The 21,484-nt window shown below is 33.5% G+C and overlaps 1 protein-coding gene across 5 annotated transcripts in view; it reads left to right on the forward strand.

The window, feature by feature from the left end:
• LOC127710315 (uncharacterized) overlaps window positions 1–21,484 on the forward strand; it is a 644,133-nt gene that overhangs the window by 51,463 nt on the left and 571,186 nt on the right. For all 5 annotated transcript variants that reach the window (XR_007986108.1, XM_052216116.1, XM_052216114.1 and 2 more), the window contains exon 4: window positions 5,182–5,484. Coding sequence is in view for 4 of the 5 variants with exons in the window: in XM_052216116.1 (XP_052072076.1) it covers window positions 5,182–5,484 (303 nt within the window). In the remaining variant the exon portion in view is untranslated. The remainder of the gene's footprint in view (window positions 1–5,181; window positions 5,485–21,484) is intronic.

Consider the following 21,484-nt stretch of genomic DNA (forward strand, 5'->3'; position numbering starts at 1 on the left):
CAGGATTACTTATTATAGGATTTTAAAACAAAAAGACAAGTTGTAATTAGTTATTTCAAAGGAACTGACAAATTAGAAAAAATGGTTTAACTTCCTTTTTGTTATAAAATCACTAATTTTGAAAAGCATTTTCTTGTGGTAGGATGTTTTAAAAAATTGATTTATAATATGCATGTTTCCTCTAGTCAAAATTAGATGTGCATATTATATTATAATAAATTCTGCTCATTAGAATTGGAAAATACTTTTTTTTTGTTGAAAAAAATCTAAAATTTTTAGAAATGTCTTCTTTTAATAGAATTTTAACAAAAAACTGATATAAAGGTGTAATAGAATTATAAGAAAAACTGATATATAGGTGTATTAATTTATTTCAAAGTGAGTGACTTCCAAATTAAATTGATGCACTCAAGTCTGAATTTCCTTTTTGGCTCACATGGTCCATACATTGTAAATGCTTTTGTCATTAGTTTGCATCCATGGTCATTGGTCCATTTGGTAGCGGTTGGGGCATTAAGTTTTACCCTTGTCCGTCTGTACGTACGTACGTACGTACGTAGGTCCCAAAATTAGTTTCCGTTCTCTAACTTGAGTTTGCCTCAACCAAATGTTATGACACTTATACACAATGCTTATTACCACAAAACACAGATCAAGTTTGAATTTTGGTGGCATTAACCGTTCTAGAGTTATGCCCCCTTATAAATGGAAAATTTGCAAAATTTTTGTTTTCTTCTAAATATCAAGTAATTTTTGTCGAGCCTGCGACTTTTGTCGCAGAAAGCTCGACATAGGGATAGTGATCCGGCGGCGGCGGCCGCGGCGTTAGCTAACTTCTTAAAAGCTTTATATTTTAGAAGATGGAAGACCTGGATGCTTCATACTTTGTATATGGATGCCTTATGTTACGAAGTTTCCGTCAGTCACATGTCCAATGTCCTTGACCTCATTTTCATGGTTCAGTGACTACTTGAAAAAAAAGTTCAGATTTTTTGTAATGTTAAATTCTCTCTTATTATAAGTAATAGGATAACTATATTTGGTATGTGCGTACCTTGCAAGGTCCTCATGCCCGTCAGACAGTTTTCACTTGACCTCGACCTCATTTCATGGATCAGTGAACAAGGTTAAGTTTTGGTGGTCAAGTCCATATCTCAGATACTATAAGCAATAGGTCTAGTATATTCGGTGTATGGAAGGACTGTAAGGTGTACATGTCCAACTGGCAGGTGTCATCTGACCTTGACCTCATTTTCATGGTTCAGTGGTTATAGTTAAGTTTTTGTGTTTTGGTCTGTTTTTCTTATACTGTATGCAATAGGTCTACTATATTTGGTGTATGGAATGATTGTAAGGTGTACATGTCTAGCTGGCAGGTGTCATCTGACCTTGACCTCATTTTCATGGTTCAGTGGTCAAAGTTAAGTTTTTGAGTTTTGGTCTTTTTTTCTAATACTGCATGCAATAGGTCAGCTATATTTGGTGTATGGAATGATTGTAAGGTGTACATGTCTAGCTGGCAGGTGTCATCTTACCTTGACCTCATTTTCATGGTTCAGTGGTCAAAGTTAAGTTGACTTGGTTAATGTTAAGTTTATGTGACAGTTGTAATAAAGCTTTATATTTAGGACTATCAACATAATATCAATGATTAGTAAAGAAGGCGAGACATTTCAGCGTGTGCACTCTTGTTAAAATTGGAGTTATCTTCCTTTGTCCATGATAATAGTTGAATCAACTACAATCAATGCTTTATACAATGCAATGTTTAATTTTGACTTCCACAGATCAAGTTGAATTTGGGTAGTGTCACTTAAACCATTATTGAGTTATGCCCTTTTACAAATCGAAAGATTGCAAAATTTTTAGTTTCTATTCTGTAACTTAAGTTTGCCCCAACCAAACATTATGAAACCTATACACAATATTCATTACAACAAAACTATCATCAAGTACAAATTTTTTGTTTCCGTTTTCTAACTTTAGTTTGCCTCAACCAAATGTTATAAAACTTGTACGCAACCGTTCTAGAGTTATGCCTGTTTACAAATAGAAAAATTGCTGAGTTTCTGTTCTCTACTTAAGTTAGCCTCAACCAAATGTTATGAGACTTACACGCAATGCTTATTACCACAAAACTCAGATCAAGTTCAAATTTGGGTAGCGTCACTTTTACCGTTCTTCAGTTATGTCCCTTTATAACTATATGATATGCAAGCAGGGGCATCATCTATCCACATTTATTTAGAACATAAATTAATCATATGAAAATGTTTTGTCGTAAGAAATATATATATAAGTAAAAAATCATTAATATCTATGCACACGTACAGAAAAATTGTGTTCACGCATGCAGAAGAATATCTCAAGAACGTTTTGCGGGAAAATATGAATGCCTACTCAAATCCAATCAATTAGAAATATCTAATTATTACAGAAGAGTGTCCACCAGGCACTTGCACTGCACTATTATTAGAATAGTAGAATAGAACAATATATAAATGGCTGAAAATTATATATACATGTAACTGTCATGACTGTTATATACAAATATTAATATAATATATAACAACAAACGAGAGTATACTGATTTGTATCACTACATTATACATTGTAATAGTTATAACAGTGAGGTAGAATTCCTTGTCATGTCATTTATTCATCATCCATGCACAAACTTGTCTCAGAAAAAAAATATATCTCTGTACATTAACCTCACTTTCAGGTATAGAGATGTGATTTTTTTTTCTGAGACAAGTGCTTGTGACCATCCACAAGAACTTGCGGTCATCCGATGTTAAGTACTTCAGTACTTTGATTGAGAATAAGGGTTGTCCTCTTTGAAACATGATTATCATTGTTGTCTCGCTTTGACGGAGTCAAAAAGCGAGACATAGGTATGCTGTTTCCGGCGTCGTTGGCGGCGGCGTCAACAATGTATTAGTTTGTGATTAGGTCTAGTTCATGGTGAACCACTAGTGGTAGGTCAATGATATTTGGTATGCAGTTGTATTAGCATAGGCACATCTCAATTCCATGGAGATTATTTGGCCCCATCCCCTCAGTCAAGGTCTATTGACTTTAAAACTTTGCTTAGTTTACATGTACAATGTATTAGTTTGTGATTAAGTCAGTTTATGAGGAACCACTAGTGGTATGTCAATGATATTTGGTATGCATTTGAATTAGCATTGGCACATCTCATTACCTTGGAGATTATTTAGCCCCGCCCTCTCAGTAAGGTCTATTGACTTTGAAACTTTGCTTAGTTTACATGTATTAGTTTGTGATTAGGTCAGTTTATGGGGAACCACTAGTGGTAGGTCAATGATATTTGGTATGCAGTTGTATAAGCATTGGCATATCTCATTTCCATGGAGATTTTTTGGCCCTGCCCCCTCATTCATGGTCTATTGACTTTGAAACCTTTGCTTAGTTTTCATGTATTAGTTTGAGGGGCCTCGGTGGTCGAGTGGTCTAAGTAGTTGCTACTGTAATCACTAGCCAGTCAACACTGAGGTTGTGAGTTCGAACCCCGCTCGTGCGGTTGCACTCGACTCCAATCTTAATTGACTAGGATTGTCAGTTTTCCTATCGAAGGTCGGTGGTTTTCCCCGGGCACTCCGGCTTCCTCCACCAATAAAAACTGGCCGCAACCATGAAATAGCCCATAAGCGGTGCTTAAAAGTGGCGTTAAAACACCAAAAATCAAATCAAATCATGTATTAGTTTGTGATTAGGTCAGTTTAAGGGGAACTGTTAGTGGTAGGTCAATGATACTTGGTATGCAGTTGTATAAACATTAGCACATCTCATTTCCATGGAGAATATTTGGTCCTTACCCCTCAGTCATGGTCTATTGACTTTGAAACTTTTGCTTAGTTTACATGTATTAGATAGTGATTAGGTCAGTTTAACATGAACCACTTATGTTAAGTCAATGATATTCGGTATGCAAATGTATTGGCATTTGCAAGTTTTGTTTCCATGGAGATTATATAACCCCACCCCTAATTATGGTTCATTGACTTTGAAACTTTTACATAGTTTACAAGTTAATGTTTGTGTTTAGGTTTGTTTAAAGGGAACGACTTATGAAAAGTCAATAGTATTTGGTTTGCAGTTGCATTATCTTTGGCACATCTCATTTCCATGGAGATTGTTTAGCCCTGTACATTCAGTCATGGTTCATTGTCTTTGAATATTTGCATAACTTGCATGTTAAAGTGTTGCTATTTTAATTTCAACATTTGCATTATCAAAATAACAAATAGGCAAGACATATCTCTGTGTTAACAGTTTATTACTAAAAATAGATTACTGGACAAAACATTCAATAAAAAATTCTGAAAACTCATGTCTGAAATCTTTTCTAAATAATATGAAAATTCATGATCCTCTTTTGTATTGAAAGTTGACCACCATATCTACTATCATTACAAAAAATATAGAATGGACAGAAAGTTGTAGAAAAGATTCTGAAACATGATCAGATTGCTACCAAACGTTGGATACATAAAAAAAAAAAAAAAAAAAATTGTACAATAATTTCAGAAGGCCTACATTCATGACATTAAATCATTTAAAATTTGGAAATGATGTAAGAGGCTACTAAGCATTTTAAATCCAGTTCCAGTTTGATTACACTTTTGTGTTTTGAGAGTTATATCTCTTGATATAAAAAGTGGAAACTTTTAAACAATTAGGAGCACCTGAGATCACCCCCAGTTTTTGGTGGGGTTCGTGTTGCTGTTGTACCCCAATTTGTGACATTTTTACCTATTGTGTCTGTTTATTTTGTTCACACATTGTTGTCAATGTAATGGAATTTGATGCGACTGTCATACAAGTGAGAGGTTTAGCTAGCTTTAAAACCAGGTTTAATCCACCATTTTCTACATAAGAAAATGCCTGTACCAAGTCAGGAATATGACAGTTGTTATCCATTCGTTTGATGTGTTTGAGCTTTTTATTTTGCCATTTGATTGGGGACTTTCCTTTTTGAATTTTCCTCGGAGTTCAGTATTTTTGTGATTTTACTTTTTAGTGTAAGTTTATACCACAATAATGTTATTTAACCTATAAAAAATGTCCTGATCTGAAACCAAATCTAATGTTATTTACTCAATTTCCTGATGTAAGCATTTGGCATTTGTCACACTGTCATCTGTTTTTTTCTAGGTTTCAGATATATAGTAACACCAGATTTGCACCAAGTTCGATGTACTGCAAGTCGATACCAGCCATTCACTTTTACAACTAATGGAAATAGTCAGTGTGTATTAAGTAAATCGTTATGCAATGCTAGAGGACAGATTTTAGCTAATAATGGAATTTCCAGTACAGATAGAAGCTGTAGATGTGATTACACACAGAATTATGATTATGTTATACCACCAAAGGACCCTTGCTCCTGTAAACCAGCAGAGGAAGACTGTAGTTGCTACGTCAGAAAATGTGATGATGACAAAGAGATGATAGCAGGTAAATATCAGTGTAGTGTATGGATACATACAGAATTGGCATTGTTAATTAATTTCAAAATGTTATTAGCATTTTCTCTCATATTTAAATTTGGAGATAGAAATACCTGTACTCTTATTCTGTGTTTGATTTTGAAATGTCAATGATGGAAGAGTTGTTGAATTCTTTTGTCTATGCATCTGACTATATCTCAAGTTAAGCTTGATTAATCAAAACCTATAAAAGAAATGAATAAAAGGAGGTGTGGGGTATACGATATTGAGACAGCAATCTAAATTATCAAATAAAACCACCACTGACAAATTAAGTTCCTGACTTGAGACATGGTGATGCATATTAGTATGTTGGAGGGTTAAACTATTTTTAGTTCTAAAATATATATTCCTACCTATTGCTATCACTTGGTGTTAGTCATTTGTCTTCTGCCATAACACAATTTTGAAAAATCTTCTCCTCTGATACAACTGGCATGATTGGACCAATTTCTGCAAAACTTGGACTGAATGATCCTTAGGGTATCTTGTAAAATGTTTGTTTTTTGTTTCTGCAAATCAACAATTATGACTGCAATTGTGTTTTTATACCCCCTGCAAACAAAGTTTTGGGAATCAAAATGTCTGTCTGTCCATTTGTCCTACTTCATGTTTGGTGTATAAATTTTGTACCCTAAGACTTAGATTGACCAAACTTGATATACAGTTGCATCATGGACTTGGGGTGTGTCATATACCAAAGGCAGGTCACTCTGACACTGACCTATGACCTTTGATCCCTATAATAGTAAAACTCTGTACAATGCGTGTCCTGCTGTTAACTTTTGTGCAGAAAATCCTAGGATAACCAAACTAAATACTTTTTATAGCTGACTATATGGTATTGGTTTTTCTCATTGTTGAAGGCCTTATGGTTGACTATAATTGCTAACATCCACTTTATTTGAACTATGGTGAACAGTTGTCTCATTGACAATCATACCTCATCTCCTTATTTTGATATTAGTATGTAGTTGAATTATGGGCTGGGAATATGTCACAAACTTAAGTCAGGTCACTTTGACCTTGACTTTGACCTTTGACCAATCTGATCATTAAACCTTATCCAATTTGTGTCCGACTCAAAACTTTCACACTTTAAAGCTTGGGGAATCACAATGTCCGTCTGTCCTACTTCATGTTTGGTGTATTAATTTTATACCCTAAGACTTAGATTATCAAAACTTGGTATACAGTTGCATCATGGGCTTGGGGTATGTCATATACCAAAGTCACATCACTCTGACCTTGACTTTGACTTTTGACCCCTATGATAGTAAAATCTCATCCAATTTGTGCCTGGCTAATATCTTTTTTACAGTAAAACTCAGGTTAACCAAACTTGGTATGTAGTTGCATCATGGGCTTGGGGTGAATCAAATATCAATTTCAGGTCACTCTCAACTTTGATCCCTATGATAGTAAAACCTTGTCCAATTTGTGTCTTGGACATAACTCTTGTACCATAGAACTTGGGTTGACCAAACTTAGTATGCTGATACATCATGGGATTCTGGGTTGTCATACATCAAAGTTTTGTCACTCTGACCTTGAATTTGACCTTTGACCAATATGATACCGTATAGCGGGTTATTTTCACGATTTGGGGGCAACAAAATATACGAAAAAATTTTGGCAGTTTTTATTTTGGTGGATTCTTAAATCCCAATTAAATATTTTGGTGGATACTGAAATTGTTGCAGTTAAAAAGTTGTAAAACTTGACAAACAAGTGTCTATTGTTATGGTTGATTAATTATTTTTTTACCGAAATGACCTCTTATTTATTGATTAGTTTCTGATACAGTTAATCATTAGAATATCGCTAACTTAGATAATTATTTGTTACAGGTATTCAAACGTCTTGTAAATTTTACGATTGATTAGATTTGACCGGACCTTTGATGTACTTACTAATTAGGTTACAAAATTATCATGAGTGTTTACAACTCTTATATAGTTTGACACTAATTAATATGGAGTAATTACCTGATAAGAGTACCTTACACTCTTATTCTAATTGACACTTATTAATAAGGGTATACACACCTGACAGTCATTTTATAAAATACATTTATGAACATTGCCCTTTGGCATTTATCTTGTTAAAACTAACATATACCGTTATTGACCTGCCAACAGGGAAAAATAGATGGTTTACAAAATCCTTTAACCATGTTAACTTCGAAACTACCAAACGTATGCATAAATTTTCGCGGAATTTATTTTCGCGATTTTCGTTTATCCGCCAAAATAAGCGAAAATAAACACCCTGCGAAAATAACCCGCTATACGGTTGTTAAACATTGTATGATTCTTGTTTGTTGCTTAACTTTAGTACTGTAGCACTTAGATTGACAAAACTTTGTATGCAGAAGCATCATACTGACCTTGATATTTAATTTTTATACAACCACAAAACATTTTGCGGTCGTATATTGGTATCATGTCGTCGTCAGCCTCGTCCAAAGACATTTGGTTTCCGGACAATAACTTTAGTAAATGTAAATAGAAATCTATGAAATTTAAACACAAGGTTTATAACCACAGAAGGAAGGTTGGGATTTATTTTTGGGGTTATAGTCTAAACAGTTTAGGAATTAGGGGCCAAAAAGGGGCCCAAATAAGCATTTTTCTAGTTTCCAGACAATAACTTGTGGAACGGTGTATGGATCTCTCTGAAATTATACCACAAGTTTCCATACCACAAAAGGATGGTTAGGATTGGCTTTGGGGGGGGGGGGGGGGGGGGTATGGCTCAAAAGTTTATGAATTAGGGGCAAAAAAGGGGGAAAAACAAGGGTTTCCTGGTTAAAGGACAATTAGAAAAAGTATAATGTTAAGTTTGGATTACCTCCCTTACACTGCTTTTAAATTATGTTTAAAGGAATGTTGTATTGTCTTGAGGTGACTAGCAAACTCCATTGGAAATTTGAATTGAGATTATGACCATATCTTGAGGGAAAGAATTTTTTTTTTTGGAAAAATTGGGGGGAGGTGAAAAAGAAATTGGGGAAGGGGGGGGGGGGATTCAAAAAGAAATTGTGAGGGGGGGGACAATTTTTTGACAATTCGCAACAGCATAGTGTATTGCACAAAAGCAAAAAATGGAATATAAATTCAAATCATATAATTAATTCTAAGTTCTTTGACTACAGTTATTCTGTGTTAGAAACCTATTATGTGTCAAATATTTTTAAATTACAATCCAAATTCAGACCTGTACCATTTTTGTCCCAACTGTTCAGGGTTGGACCTCTGCGGTCATATCCAGCTGCGCTCGGCGGAGCAATTTATTGAATTTACAGTACTTATTCAAACCTTTGTTCCTGGGTCAGTATAATTCTTTCAAATTGACTTAACAGTAACCATGTATCGATCTAACAAAGTGGCAGTGATTATATAAAAAGAACGGCTGAAAACCAAAAGTGTATGCAACAATACTCAATTTTACAGCAGCAACTGAAATTCAAGTATGAGTTATTAGTCCAGATATCCCGACAGCTCTAGGTGTTTTTGCTTACAACCATGACAACTAACATGACAACCATGGCTAGAAAAAATAGAACACTAGGGTAAAATGCAGAACAGTAAATTAATATATTTTTTGTATTTTTTTTTTATTTTTCAAGACAAATCATGTGAGATTAAATAAAACAGTATTAGAAACAAATTATAGAAGTTAAATATCACGGATTGATCAAGTTATATGAATATAAGAAAATAAATTACGATTGATTTGATTAATTAAATGCTGTTTCTAACAATTGCCACTTCTGATCTATTTTAACTCTTTATACAGAGGTTAAGAAACACAGGGTTATTTTAGATATTCTGTCCCACCTTATTTTGTGGGCAATATGTTCTTACATGTACATTTGTATATTTCATGATGTATAATTTTTTTTAAAAAGCATCAAAATATCATTTACTGTTTTCCTGTTATCAAAATCCTCAAATTACTTCTTTTGCACTAAAAGGCAAGAAAATGTCTTAATTTCTAATCCAATCTATCATGGATAGCTAGAAATAAAAGTCATCCAAATCTTAAATTTGAACTTTAAAATTTCCCCCCCACTAATTACGAGAAGATCAATAAGTTCAATACTTCATCATCTTTCAGAAATAATTTATTAAAACTTTTTACTGGGTTTTAGTTATTTTAGCACACCTGGCTCAAAGGGCCAAGTGAGTTTTTCCCATCAGGCATCCCACGTTGTTGTTGTTAACTTTTACAAAAATCTTCTCTGAAATTACTGGGCCAAATTCAACCAATCTTTGCCTCAACAATCATCAGGGCATCCAGTTTAAAAATGTGTCCCATGACACAGCAAAAATTACCAGCAAGGCAAGATCTACAAATAAGTGAACATGGTCAAAATTGTCGGATGACTCCTTATTGAAGTGATCGCTCTTAAATGACAATTTTTTTTATTTTTGCCTAATATCTTAAAAACTATAATAGATAGATAGATACAAGCAAAAAATGACAAACACGACTAGATAGATCTACAAAATAAGTTAACATAGCTATTATCATCAGTCAACTCATTTGGAGTTCTTGCTCTTTAATGACGATTTTTACTAATATTTTATGTTGTCATGGTTGTTGCCTTTTAACTTGAAAAATACAAAAAGATGGATAGACACTTTCAATAGCAAAAATGATCAGCAAGACAAGATCTGCAAATAAGTCAAATTTTGCAGAAAGCAGTAAGCTCCCTTCCTATTTTTATAAATTTCAGATTTTACTGTTCTGAGTTATGGGATTTTATTTATAAAAGATGGGTGATTTATGAGTTTTCAGACTATAACTCAAAAATGCTTTGAACAATTTTCTTAAAACTTAGGTAAATTGTTTTATATGTATTGACATAAGTTCCCTTTCGATTCTAAAAATTTCTGATTTTACCTTTTGGGACTTTGTTCTTAAAAAGTGGGGATTTCAAGTTTTCGGACAAAAACTCAAAATTGCATTGAGCAGTTTTCATGAATCTTCGGTTAGTTGTTCTATTCAAATAAGCTCCCTTTATTTTTTTTTTGTAAATTTCCGATATGACACTGCAGAGTTATAGAACTAAATTTATTCATTGAAAAAAAACTCCTCTTATAGACTGTTTTACAGAAAACTCTTATACTTGGTAATATTGTTGCAATCATCTGTACTGACTATTTTTACTAGAGTTAGGGAACTTTGATCATATTTTTTACGACCGCAAAAAATCGTATATTGGTATGACGTTCGCGTCGTCGTCGTCGTTGTCGTCGTCCAAAGACACATTGGTTTTCGCACTCTAACTTTAGTCTAAGTGAATGGATCTCTTTGAAATTTTACCATAAGGTTAAATACCACAAAAGGAAAGTTGGGATTGATTTTGGGGGTTATGGTACCAACCGTTCAGGAATTAGGGGTAAAAAAAGGGCCAAAAATCATCATTTTCTAGTTTCCAGACAATAACTGTGGAACGGTGTATGGATCTCTCTGAAATTATACTACAAGTTTCCATACCACAAAGGGATGGTTAGGATTTGCTTTGGGGGGTTATGGCTCAAACTGTTTAGGAATTAGGGGCAAAAAAGGGGGAAAAACAAGGTTGTCCTGGTTAATGGACAAATACTTTAGTACAAAACATAATTAAAAGCAGTGTAAGGGATATAAATCAAATACATCATTGAAATTACCTCCCTTACACTGCTTTTGAATTATGTAAAAAAAGTAATGGTTAATGAACAATAAAGATAATTTAAAACAGTGTAAGGGAGGTAATCCAAATACAACATTTTGGTTACTTCCCTTACACTGCTTTTAAATTATGTTTAAAGAAATGCATATTTATAAAGGAAGACCAGTAAAAATATCTGCAAATGTTGCATCTTTTTTTTTTACAAAAAAATCCATATGAAAGATTTGACACTATATTTTAAATTCTATTATAAAATAGATTAAGTTAGCACTATGGTAAATTTAAATGGGTAATTATGGTTGCAAACTCCATTGGAAATTTGAATTGAGATTTTGACCATATCTTGAGGGAAAGAATTTTTTTGGGGAAAAAAAAGGGGGTGGGGGGGTAAAAAGAAATTATGGGGGGTCAATTTTTTCTCATTTCAGATTTCAAAAATTATAAAGAATTATTCTTCAAATATTATTTATTTTTCAAATTTCAAATATTGAAAAATTTCAAGAAGTAATCTTTAATTGCACAGTATGGCACATTAGATTTGTAAAATCTTTGACCACATTTATTTATTTGTTATGCCGAATCTAACCGTGTATTTAGATTTTTAATTTTTGGGTCCAGTTTTCAAATTGGTCTACATTAAGGTCCAAAGGGTCCAAAATTAAACTTAGTTTGATTTTAACAAAAATTGAATATATGGGGTTCTTTGATATGCTGAATCTAAACATGTATTTAAATATTTGATTTTGGGCCTGGTTTTCAAGATGGTCCAAATTAATTAATAAATTGGTCTTGTTAAAGGAATATTTTTTTCTCTCCTCTCTCCCAAAAGACATCATGTTAAGTTACCCACTTGATGTTCCATTCTAAGATGCTGGTTTTTGTTTTTAAATTAGAGTTAGTTTTTAGGCTAAAGTTCGAATGCAATGGGAAGAAATTTAATCAATTAATGATTATATGTGTTTAAGAAATGCAATACGTGAACCTGTAAAATAGCCGTTTTTTTTGGAATTTGAGATATGTTCATGGTTATTTGAACAATGGCTTGATATTGATCATTATTAAGATCCTTACACCTGCTCTGCAAGGTTTTTTTATGCTTAGGGTAGCAAGCATTGGCAATTTTAAGTTCTGTGCTTTGTGTATGCTCTTAAAAGTTTAAAACCTTTAACTCGCTTTGAAGATATTTTCCGGATGTCCCTTTTTTATTTTGATGTTTTCTTATATTTTAAATTGTGGGTCATGAAAAAAGGTCTGCAAGTTTAATTGTAAATATATACAATTTGAACCACACTGTATCCTCTTCACCTTGATGACCGAAACCAATTCATTAAAAAAGATATTTATAGCCCAGACAAAACAGCTTACACCTTGTACTTATAAACAAACAAACAAAATTGAAAACAACAAAAAAACTAACATGGTCAAACCTGAAATTACCACTGATCAGTATACCCATCACCTAAATATGAGTTTGTTTAAAGGTCACATTTATGAACTGTTGTAAGGTGTTCCTTTTTGTCGAGCCTTCGACTTTAGTCGAAAAAGCAAGACAAAGCGATTCTACATTCTGTCGGTGTCGTCGGTGGTGGCGTCCACAAATATTCACTCTGTGGTTAAAGTTTTTGAAATTTTAATAACTTTCTTAAACTATTCTGGATTTGTACCAAACTTGGACAGAAGCTTGTTTATGATCATAAGATAGTATCCAGAAGTAAAATTTGTAAGAATAAAATTCCATTTTGCCGTATTTTACTTATAAATGGACTTAGTTTTTTTCTGCTGGGAAACAATACATTCACTCTGTGGTTAAAATTTTAAAAATTCTAATAACTTTCTTAAACTATCCTGGATTTGTACCAAACTTGGACAGAAGCTTGTTTATGATCATAAGATAGTACCCAGAAGTAAATTTTGTAAAAATGAAATTCTGTTTTTTCCTTATTTTACTTATAAATGGACTTAGTTTTCTGCTGGGATACAATACATTCACTCCGAGGTTAAAGTTTTTTTTTAATTTTAATAACTTTCTTATACTATCCTGGATTTGTACCAAACTTGGACAGAAGCTTGTTTATGATTAAAAGCTAGTATCTAGAAGGAAAGTTTTTGTTAAAATTTTGTACCTGTTTATCTGTATTTTACTTATAAATGGACTTAGTTTTTCTTCCAGTTAACATTACATACTGTCTGAAGTTAAATTTTTTAGAGTTATAAACTATCCTGGATTTTTACCAAACTTGGACAGAAGCTTCTTAAAATAAAAAAAAATAGTATTGAGAGGAATATTTTTATTGACGTTTTTCCTCATTTTTGTTGAGCCTGCAATTTACAGCAAAAGTAGGCGAGACACTGGGTTCCCCGGAACCCTTACGATTTTTTTTTATCTGAACAAGATTTTTTCATTAAATATTAAAGGATGTCTTTTACATGGTAAAATTACACTACTGTCTTTATATATGGTATGTATGTAAATTCTTTTAAACCAGGTGTATTCATAAGCAGTCTTCACGCTTAACCACAGGCCCAGCAGCCCAGGCTTGTGAAATTGCTTCAGGGCCTGTAAAAATCATCTCTACAGGCCAACAGAATCTAACTAAAATTTTCCAAAAATTGAGTTCCGGGCCTGTAGATTTAAAAGTTTATCGTGAAGACTGCATAAGCACATGTCCCAAGTCCGAAGCATGTTGTTTAGTGGTTGTCTTTTTTTGGTGCAGTTCATATTTGCTTTTTGTTTCTGGTTTGAAGTTAAATTAGATCTGTTTGTTTTTTCCTGTTTAAATTGTTTTATAACAGTGTTTTGGGGCCCTCGGTAGGATGCTGTCCAATGTGAGCCAAGCTTTTGTGTTGAAGGCTGAATTATAACCTATAATTGCGAATTTTGACTACACTGTGTTTTGATGGAGAGTTGTCTTCCTACCACATTTAAAAAGATATTCCCTGACATTTGACAAATCCATTAGAATAATCGAGATATTGAAATTGAACTGAAGTTGCCTAGTAGGTTTCTTACATTGACCTGGCTATCCTTTTTCTCTGTTGCTGGATAGTTTTATACTGGTCATTTGGGGGCACTGTGTAGCCTACTGGTCGGTCATGAGATGGCTCAAAATCTTCTTACACTATTTTACATTTTCGTACTTAATATATTAAAACCGAAAATTCATCATCTGATCGTCTTTATGAAATAATAATTATTATTAAATATTATTTTTATTTTGACGAACATTTTGAAGAGCATTAATTACTACAGGCCGAACATATAGTTAGATAATCTGTTCCCTGACCAAGATAACTATAAATAGAAATTAATTTTTCTTATCTCTGCCTGCATCTGTCATCACTCGGTGTCTATTAATTAATAGACATTTGATAAGGAAATAACGTTGCAATATTTAAACAAAGAAAATTGCAATTTTAAAGAAAATAAAAACTATTCAAGGACGTATATCAATTTAGATTATATACGTCCTTGGTCTATCCTAGACGTAAAATTTCAATAAAGTGCAAGAAAGACTTCATTTTAATTTCAGTATTGTCCTTTAGTTAGTCCCACAAGGACGTTGAGGTATGAAAATTATGAAATAGTTTGCTTCGTACATTATGTACATTTTCCCAAGACTCGGAATCTTAAGTGAAATGCTAGTAATACTTCTTTTATAGATTTTAGTTTTAACAAATCTCGTTTCGAATATAAATCGCATTGTTTACGTGAAATGTTATCTCATATCTAAACACAGCTGGTTTCAACGTTTGACTCTAATTAGAATAACTACGCGTATATGTAAGGTAAATATTAGCAGCTTGTAATTGCGTGCAAGAAAGTATTCAAATGCTTATTTAAGTAGCTTGTGTCATAATAAATTTAGCATCATATGTAACATATCTCTATAGCAATTTTAAGATGCTAATGATTCAACAGGTCACATAATAAGCTATTGCGCATGTATATGAAAGGTGGCCATAGAAAGAAACAGATGTATTCCTAATAACATCCGGTGTTCCGAAAGACTATGGACATCGTCCAATATATACTGCGTAAACCCTGAGGGGTTTACGCAACAAATAAATTTAATTGCAGAAAATGCTCAGGTAAGAGTTATGCAATTTTGTTTATTGTTTCAACCAAATTTCTGATAATTGTAACTAATAAATATCACTGATTTTACAAGTGAAACAAAATTTGCTTGCATTTTTTATACATATTTTTTTTTCATTTTTTGTCTTTTCTTTGAAAAAAAACCCACATCTGATTAATCATTCAGCTAGCTAGCAAAATTAACAGAACATTTTAATGTAGTGTAGATTAAAATAAATAATACATTTGTAGGTTTACTATTGAGGTCAAGAATGCGTGTATTCAGTTAGGTGTGTAATAAATGTGTCTATTTAATTATGTAACAGGACATGAGATATTAATTGTGGTGAATTAAGACTGGGGTTGTTTCCAATTATTACTTACACCTTTGAGTGTAATTATTTGAAAATCATGACAGTTGATAATCATACTGACTCTTACTTGCCTTTTCAAAAAAGTGTGGGAATCAGCTTAGATATATTAATACACATGTTGACCCAAATTTCATTGAACAATAACTAACACAAGCATACGAAACTTATATAATACTTTCAAAATTCTTATCAACTGATTCAATTGATGTACAAATACTTTTTCAAATTAATTCATAAATAGTAAATCATTATAAATTTTGATTTACAAAGGAACTATATGCAAGTGCATATCTAAAATAAAAGGGTTGTTTGACCAATCTTTTCTTAATTTAAGGGCAAATAACATGTCAAAAGTTGGCAGTTGATGATAAAAATGGTGTAGAAAGTTTCTGCAAGTCATAAAAACACATAATTAGTTTCATGATATGTCTTCAACTTAGTATTCTGCATCATCTCCAAAACCACAGTGATCGCATAGATCCAGCATGGCTGAATCAAAAATTACTTGATATTTAAAAGAAAATAAAAATTTTGCAATATTTCCATTTATAAAGGGGCATAACTCTAGAAAGGTTAAAGTGACGCCACCAAAATTCAAACTTGATCTGTGTTTTGTGGTAATAAGCATTGTGTATAAGTTTCATAACATTTGGTTGAGGCAAACTTAAGTTAGAGAACGGAAACTTAAAATTTTGCAATTTTTCCATTTATAAAGGGGCATAACTCTAGAACGGTTGAAGTGACACCACCAAAATTCGAACTTGATCTGTGTTTTGTGGTAATAAGCATTGTGTATAAGTTTCATAACATTTGGTTGAGGCAAACTCAAGTTAGAGAATGGAAACCAATTTTAGGCTGTACCTACGTACAGACGGACAAGGGTAAAACTTAATGCCCCCACCACTATGGCGGGGGCATAATAATTATGAAAAGTTGTAAAAAATTGACTATAAAGGGCAATAACTCCTTAAGGGTTCAATTGACCATTTTGGTCATGTTGACTTATTTGTAGATCTTTCTTTCCTGTACATTATTGCTGTTTACAGTTTATCTATATCTATAATAATATTGAAGATAATAACCAATAAAATGCTTCGCTGAGCGCAGCCTGATACGACCGCAGAGGTCGAACCCTGAACAGTTGGGGCAAATTTGGATATAATATTCAAGCTTGATACTGTCTGATCAAATTTTTGACATAATATAGGTTTCTGACACAAAATAAATGTGGTAAAAGATCTTACAAATCTATTGCACAATACTGTGCAATTAAAGATTACTTCTTGAAACTTTTACAAAATTTGAAAATTTAAAAAAAAAATGTGATTTCCTTAAAAAAAAAATTGGAACCCCCCCCCGCAACTTTTGGAATCCCACCTTGGAGCAATTACCCCAAGACTCGATCCAATTCTTTCCTTTGTAGTATGGAACCTTGTAGTACAATTTCAGAGAGATCCATACACATCTAACACAAGTTATTGTTTGGAAACTAGAATAATGCATGTTTTTGGCCCCTAATTCCTACATGTTTGAGGCAATTACCCCCAAACTCAATCCCAGCCTTTGATATAGAACCTCATGATACAATATCAGAGAGATCCATACACTTACACACAAGTTATTGTCTGGAAACAACAAAAAATGTTGTTTTTGGCCCCTTTTAGGCCCTCAATTCCTAAACTGTTTGCCCCATAACCCCTAATATGAATCCCAATCTTCTACTTGTGGTATTAAACATTGTTGTACAATTTCAGAGCAATCGAAATACTTATACACAAGTTATTATCCTGAAACTAGAAAAATGTTTGTTTTGGGCCCCTAATTTCTAAACATTTGGGACCATCATCCCCAAAATCAATCCCAACTTTCCTTTTGTGGTATTGAACCTTCTTAAAAAATTTCATAGAGATCCATTAACTTAAACTAAAGTTATTGTCCGGAAACCAATGTGTCTTCGGACGACGACGACATCATACCATTATACGAATTTTTTGCGGTCGTATAAAAACTGCAAAATTTTCTTAAAATTACCAATTCAGGGGCAGCAACCCAACAACAGGTTGTCTGATTTGTCTGAAAATTTCAGGGCAGATAGATCTTGACCTGATGAACAATTTTACCCATGTCAGATTTGCTCTAAATGCTTTAGTTTCAGAGATATAAGCCAAAATCTACATTTTACTTCTATATTCTATTGTTAGCCATGGTGGCCATCTTGGTTGGCGGGCATGGTCGTCGGACACATTTTTTAAACTAGATTCCCCAATGATGATTGTGGCCAAGTTTGGTTAACTTTGGCCCAGTAGTTTCAGAGGAGAAGATTTTTGTAAAAGTTAACAGACGACGGATGACAATGGGCGACAGACACTAAGTGATAAGAAAAGCTCACTTGGCCCTTTGGGCCAGGTGAGCTTATAAGCATCTTGAAACAACATTTTTCTGTTGCACAAATTCCAGTCTGTTTTAATACCTATAATTAAATGATGAATATGACAATGACTTTGGATGAAGTGATTCAGAATCAATAGGAATAATCTTCTCATTATATATGACTTTATATATTAAAGTAAGGTTCTAATTCAAAATAAAGAATTTCATCCCCTTCTGTTAAGAACTTGTTAACGGTTGAGATCCCACCCCTAAACCATACATAGTCTTGTATGGTACATTAAAAAAAATAAAATGAAATATAGGGGGAGTCCATGTGGGGGGGGGGGGGGGCAACCCCACCCCCTCCTGTTTGAGAACTTGTTAACGGTCGAAATCCCCACCCCTAAACCATACATATTCTTGTATGGAACAATTTAAAAATTTTAAACCTGGTACCTTTTGTTAGCTATTATTCGTATGTTTCTCTGTTCTATATGTTCTCCCATTTATTTGTATTGTAGTCCTGTCATGTAATGTTGTCATTTTAATGTTATATTTAACATTGCCATAAAAGCGGGAGGTTTGGCTAACCACAAAACCAGGTTCAACCCACCATTTTTTTCTTAAAATGTCCTGTACCAAGTCAGGAAAATGGCCATTGTTATATTATAGTTCGTTTCTGTGTGTGTTACATTTTAATGTTGTGTTTCTGTTGTGTTGTAGTTCTTCTCTTATATTTGATGTGCTTCCCTCAGTTTTAGTTTGTAACCCGGATTTGTTTTTTTCTCAATCGATTTATGAATTTCGAACAGCAGTATACTACTGTTGCCTTTAATTGATGCAAGAAATAAGTCTAGGTTGAATTTACTTTAATCATTTTTTGAGTTATTTCTGGGCCTATAAAAATTTTCATTTAAGGCTCATTTTAAAGGAAACATATTTAAGATAAATTAGAAATGACTTTTGAAAATGGTAGGTTTGGATAGCGGAAACATTGAGGTACAAACATTTTTTTAACTTGAAATAGCTGAGATAAATAATTAAACCAATTCTTCCGCGACACAGGCTCTTTCGGACAAAAACTCAAAAATGCTTTCAGCAATTCTTATGAAACTTTGGTGAATTGTTTGTATGTATTGATGTAAGCTCCCTTTAGAATTTTATAAATTTTACATTTTACATTTCTGAGTTATGGGGTTTTATTCATTAAAAAAGGGATGATTTTCCAGTTTTCAGACAATAACTCAAAAATGCTGTCACCAATTCTCATGAAACTTTGGTGAATTGTTTATATCTATTGATGTAAGCTCCCTTTTTATTTTCATAAATTTCTGATATGACATTGGGAATTAATTGAACTTTATTTGTTTATAGTCTGACAACAGATTTACTAAGTATTGTACAGCAGCAAGAAATCTTTAATTGAGTATAAATTCAATTCATATAACCAATTTCAAGTTCTTTGACTACATTTATTCAGAAACCTATAATAAGTCAAATGTTTAATTACAATCCAAATTCAGACCTGAATCAAGCTTGAATATTGTGTCCATTTTTGCCCCAACTGTTCAGGGTTGGACCTCTGCGGGCGTATCTAGCTGCGCTCAGCGAAGCAGTTTATTTCATATCCGGTAATTGTGCCCAAAAACACCATAGCCTGGATTTTTAGTATTCGTATTGCCATCTGATAAAGTCATGCTGATTATATATATAGATGCACAGTTTTCTTTGCTTTCAAAACCTTTCTGTTTAGACGCGTCCTGGTTTTCTTACTACAACCAGAAATGTTGGTTCATGCCATTGAGAACAGAAGTGAACATTTTTGCAGAGAGAATTCTTCAACAATTTTTAACCATTTTTCGTAAATTTTTGTAATCTTTTACAAAAATCTTCTCCTCTGAAACTACTAAGACAAATTTAACCAAACTTGTCCACAATCATCATTAGGGTATCTAGTTTAAAAAATGTGTCCGACGACTCCGCCCGCGAACCAAGATGGCTGACGGCTAAAAAATAGTACATATGGTAAAATGCAGTTTTTGGCTCATATCTCTGAAACCAAAGCATTTAGAGCAAATCTGATGCAGATAAAATTGTTCATTAGGTCAAGATCTATCTGCCCTGAAATTTTCAGACCAATCAGGCAACACGTTGTTGGGTTGCTGCCCCTGAATTGGAAATTTTAAGGAAATTTTGCCGTTTTTAGCTCACCCGCTCAGCGAAGCAGTTTATTTCATTTCTGGTAATTGTGCCCAAAAACACCATAGCCTGGATTTTTAGTATTCGTATTGCCATCTGATAAAGTCATGCTGATTATAGATGCACAGTTTTCTTTGCTTTCAAAACCTTTCTGTTTAGACGCGTCCTGGTTTTCTTACTACAACCAGAAATGTTGGTTCATGCCATTGAGAACAGAAGTGAAAATTTTTGCAGAGAGAATTCTTCAACATCTTTGAAATTGCTTTGTTAAATTTGTTTTTAGGAATCCAAGTATGTCCTTACCAATTTTCTGTTCGTTGCATTGTCATTTGTGTGGCATCCAGGGGACCTTGTTCCTTATATTTTGCAATTTTTATACGACCGCCTAAAATTTGCGTTCGTATATATTGCTATCATGTCGTCGTCGTCTTAGTCGTCTGAAGACATTTGGTTTCCAGATAATAACGTAAGTATAAGTGAATGGATCTCTATGAAATTTAACCACAAGGTTCAATAGCACAAAAGGAAGGTTTGGATTGATTGTGGGGGTTATGGGCTCAACTGTTGAGGAATTAGGGGTAAAAATGGGCCCAAAAAAGGCATTTATAGCTCACCTGGCCTGAAGGGCCAAATGAGCTTTTCTCATCACTTGGCGTCTGTCGTCCGCTGTTGTCGTTAACCTTTACAAAAATCTTCTCCTCTGAAACTACTGAGCCAAATTTAACCAAACTTGGCCACAGTCATCATTAGGGTAAAATAAAAAAAAATGTGTTTGATGACCCCGCCTGCCAACCAACATGGCCGACATGGCTAAAAATAGAACATAGGGGTAAAATGCAGTTTTTATACGGTCGCAAACAAATTTTGCTGTCGTATATTGGTATGACGTTGGCGTCGTTGTTGTTGTTGTTGTCCTGAGCGTCGTCGTCGTCCGTAGACATATTGGTTTTCGCACTCTAACTTTAGTTTAAGTGAATGGATCTCTATGAAATTTTACCATTAGGTTCAATACCACAAAAGGAAGGTTGGGATTGATTTTGGGGGTTATGGTATCAACAGTTAAGGAATTGGGGGCCAAAAAGGGGCCACAAATTAGCATTTTTGTAACTTCCAGACATAACTTGTGTGTTAGTGTATGGATCTCTCTGACATTGTACCACAAGGTTCCATATCTCAAAGGGAATGCTTGGATTGATTTTGGGGGTAATTGCCTCAAAAGTTTAGGAATTAGGGGCCAAAAAAGGGGCAAAAAACAAGCATTTTTCTA

Source organism: Mytilus californianus, unplaced genomic scaffold, assembly GCF_021869535.1.
Source record: "Mytilus californianus isolate M0D057914Y unplaced genomic scaffold, xbMytCali1.0.p SCAF_70, whole genome shotgun sequence".
NCBI classification, from domain to species: Eukaryota; Metazoa; Mollusca; class Bivalvia; order Mytilida; family Mytilidae; genus Mytilus; species Mytilus californianus.